At 36.0% G+C, this 4,419-nt stretch overlaps 1 protein-coding gene across 1 annotated transcript; it reads left to right on the forward strand.

Annotated features, from left to right (window-relative positions):
• Positions 1-1,755: 1,755 nt before the first annotated feature.
• LOC131681349 (uncharacterized) lies at positions 1,756-3,379 on the forward strand. The gene is made up of 2 exons (XM_058962105.1): positions 1,756-1,938; positions 2,005-3,379. The coding sequence occupies exon 2, from the start codon at positions 2,021-2,023 to the stop codon at positions 2,834-2,836; it is 816 nt and encodes a 271-aa protein (XP_058818088.1). The 5' UTR covers positions 1,756-1,938; positions 2,005-2,020; the 3' UTR covers positions 2,837-3,379.
• The last annotated feature ends 1,040 nt before the right edge of the window (positions 3,380-4,419 follow it).

Raw genomic sequence — 4,419 nt, forward strand, 5'->3', positions numbered from 1 at the left:
CGAACTGGAATCAAGGTTTTGATGAGGGAGAACGTGTTGCGATTGGCCTTTTGCCATAGGCGCATTGTTTGAAGAGTGTGTGCTGAAATGGATGATACATGGTTGCGGTTGGCCCTCCGCCATAGCCGCGATATTCGTTTGAAACAAACAATTAGCGTTCCCTCGGGTTTTTACGTAGTGTTACCAGTTTTCGTCCAGCTCCTGATTTGACACAATTAGAGGACCTTTGAGACGGACGAATTATGTAGATTCATGAACAAAATCCTTTCCGAACGGTTTGCTGATTTTTTCCACTCGACCGGAATCACACTCAACTTAGCCGAAGCAAAAATTACACTCTAAAAATAAACTGGGCAAAATTCAGTTCATTTCGGTCAAGCATGAAACAAGTTATGCAAGTTTGAAGATTCGCAATCATTAGTGACTTATCCTTTAATCTCTTGGATATCACTATCGAGAATGGAATTCATTATTGACTTGGTTTGTTTCCAATACAAATGTATAGTCTTCAATATCATCGCAGATGGTGTTTTAATCAGGGGTAAAAATGCGATGCAGATCTTTTTCCAGAAACATCTCGTCAATATGATCCTATCACAAGTATCCAATAAATACAACATTACGTTGATCCAACACTTCATGCATTGGTCGTGACAGCACATTTATACTCTTTTCAGCTATTATAGGACAGATTCAGTGTAAGCACCCAAGTTGCACAATCCGGGAGTTCTTCCCAGCATGACTTCAACCCGATAGTACGTCTCGAATGACGTCAAACTGAGAAAGATGATACACAAGTTCGTTGTCTGCTGCAGACGAAAATTTCAACATCAACTGCAAGACAATGCGAACGAAAATAACCTACCGCTTCCGATTTTTAGAATCATCTCCGTTTTACCATTCAGACGCATCCGAAGCGTGTAACCAACCGCCGGAGGGAGAGCATTTAATTATGTCTTCACTCGCCTTTCGGCTAATCGGCTATTGGTCCTATTCGAACGAAGCAGTGTTAATTAAATTCCCCAACAATTTCGAACAGATATAATAACCATTTCAAGGATTCTCCCCGTGGGACAGTTCCTACTGACGCGATACACCATTTCGACTCGACCCTAGCATTCCGAGAGTTGTGTAGAGTATCAGTTTCCAGCGGGCGACACGCAGCTATCGGTGGGCATCACATTTCAAATTAGGACAAATTGACTTCGCACAGCAAGCGGTCTAGTCGTGGACATGTCGAGAGATGTATCCGTTTTATTGCGAGTCTCGTTTCCGCCAAATTGACGCGGAAAATGAACACTGTTTAACGATGTAAGTTGTGAAGCTGCGCTGAACTTATTTATCGGCAGTTAAATTATGTTAGATTCCAATGTTATTTGAGCACGTTTCGAGAACAGAATTAAATTGTGTCATATTTGAAATTTTACGTTGCCAAGCCTGGATAGTAGGAATAAGATAAATAATGCTTTTGTATGAAATGTCCAGGACTATTGAATGATTTGATCAGTTCCGTTGATAAAGTAAAACGAAAATACTGGAAAAGTACAACGATACAAATCTTTTCATTATATGTTATTCCCTTTGCCAAATAAAAATAGTTAATTTTGATTTTGGATTCGACTCGGTTCACTTTTCCCAGCGTAAACAGCGTTTGATGCGACAATAAAAATAATACAAACGTAGCTCTCGCGTGCTACAAGAGAGCGAGTATGAAACACAAAATAAAATACCGATAGAGTGACATAAGCTTTATTCGAGCTGTGTATTTACATGCATTGATCTGCATGATGTCGATGTGTACTCGTAGTTAGTGTTCTATCATTTATTGCAACATAAAGCTGCGTTTTGTTGTCTGGAACGCGGCTCAAGTACGCGAAGTTTGCTGATGGATACGAGGCAAAATCTCTCAAACTAAAATTAACACTACCCTAACAGCAAGTGTGTTCCAACTACTAGCAGTATTTTATTCGCACCAGCATCTAAAAACAAAACTTTGTGTTTCAGCTTTCTACCACAAACCATGAACGATGTCACTACAGTACCACAGTCAGGCAACGAAAATGACGAACGCTTGTCGTTATCCGCAACGACGACGCCATTGGACATCCTTGACGAAGATTGTCTGCTGGAAGTATTTGAATACCTTAACTTCGACGAATTGCTACTGGCTTCTCGGGTATGCTTCAAGTTTCTACAGCTTAGCAGGCAACGTCTTCGAAAAATACGTCATTTTCAACTGGACTATCGCGCTCTGCTTATGAGGAAGGATGACCCGTTGAACCGCGTAAAAGACATATTCACTAACGTGGGACCGAGTATGTGTGCCTTTAAATTCTCTGGAGGATTTATTATGAACGAACCCCTTAAACGTAGCATCATAGACAACATCACCTTGAATTGCAGCAATTTACAGCATTTGACACTAAATTATATAGAGCTTAGCGCTGAACACTTGACCGCCTTGAAACCATTGCTGCAGCAGTTGAAGGGGTTGGATTTAGGGCGATGTGCGCTGAAAGACGAAACATTCGGCCAGTTTGTCGGAGCAGCATCCGAACTGAGATTTCTCGCTATACCAGGGAATGCTGAACTGGATGGAAGTTTCCTGGAAATGTGGCACAGTTGTTCGTTATTGGAGCTGCTAGATGTTAGCTATTGCTACTCGCTGAATGTTGGATCAATCGAATCTTTTCTAGTGCGAGCTGTGAAACTGAGAGGTGTAGACGTAACGGCCTGTCAGTGGTTGCAAAAGGACAAGCAAATATTTAATGCATGTAATCGGAACATAGAGCTGTGTATTGAGCTACCAGAGTTTAGTTACTACAAAAATGCGTAACTTAGTATTTTTAATGTGTATTCCATAGCCTTTATTTATTCACTATTAGAAATTGTAAATATGTATTTTACATGTGGTGTATTGCTTTGTATTGACAAATATATTTTATAGGTGTATGCGAAAGAGAATTTAATAACTCAATTACATGAAACTGAACTTTCTTCATAAAATAGTGATATAAAGTATTGTGCTTATAATTCAGGTGCTTTCGAACAAAAAGTCGAAAAAACTCTGGCATTCAAAAATCTACTTCCTTCCATTCTATTTTTATGAAAAAAAAATAATTTTCTTTCATTTATTTTATTGCACACCTTTGTTCGAATAGTTACTGAATTCTTAGCAGAAAGCCATAAAACTTCAGATAGCAGCCTGCAGACAACAAAATTTTCGAAATATGATGCCTAACATTTGTGGAAGCAAGACTACTCCACTAAAAGGCTTAATGTTTCCAATAGTTTCGTCTCACCCAACCTGGACATATGTATAGACAAAAACCAATGTGAAAAACCTTTCTTTAATATTCAAAAAGCTTGAAATAAATATGAACGCTAATTTTTAATTGAACATTATATTGTGCTTCTTGCTAAATTCACATTTCCCGCGAATAAAAAAAAATTCAAAGTCTACGTAGACTTTTGACGGGGGGGGGGGGAGTTGGTAAAAGTCTACTAAGGTCTACTAGAGGGGAGGGAGGGTTAAAAATTCTCAGATTTCGGTCTACGTGGTTTATGAACGGTCCCATTGATTTTAGTAGAACTTCTTTAACCCATACATGCGCAATGTTGTTTTAAAAAAAACATTGCGAAAACCGCTAGCGCCTTTAAGGGTTAAAGTTCTAGAACTATCCTGAATCTCTGAAACTCGTAAGAATATATATATATATATATATATATATATATATATATATATATATATATATATATATATATATATATATATATATATATATATATATATATATATATATATATATATATATATATATATATATATATATATATATATATATATATATATATATATATATATATATATATATATATATATATATATATATATATATATATATATATATATATATATATATATATATATATATATATATATATATATATATATATATAGGGTAAGGTGGGGCAAATCCGACCTAGTAAATAGTTTTGGCTGTAAAATGCTCATTTTACATCGGATCAAGTCGTTTTATATATCAAATTACTGGTTAGACTTCTGAGCAAATTTCTATGTATAGCGATGAATGTTATATGTTATTGAATTGTAACATGAAGAAAATGGAATTCAATGTCAATCTGGGAATGTTAAAATCACGAGCAGTAGCACGTAAAAATATTCCCATTTGCATCGGAGCAATTGCTTGACGAATACTATATTCATTACGGTTTTGTGTTTTTCGTTTGTAATTATGAACCATTGTGCAAAAAAAAATAATAAATATATTTTTCAAATTGATAACTAAACATTTTCTTAGCAAAAAAAAGCAGTCGGATTTACCCCACCGAGTCATTTTTCATTACGACGCGATTAAAAAAAATATAAGAAAAGTTGAACTAAATTCATCTATGCAC

Source organism: Topomyia yanbarensis, chromosome 2 (assembly GCF_030247195.1).
Source record: "Topomyia yanbarensis strain Yona2022 chromosome 2, ASM3024719v1, whole genome shotgun sequence".
Lineage (NCBI taxonomy): Eukaryota > Metazoa > Arthropoda > Insecta > Diptera > Culicidae > Topomyia > Topomyia yanbarensis.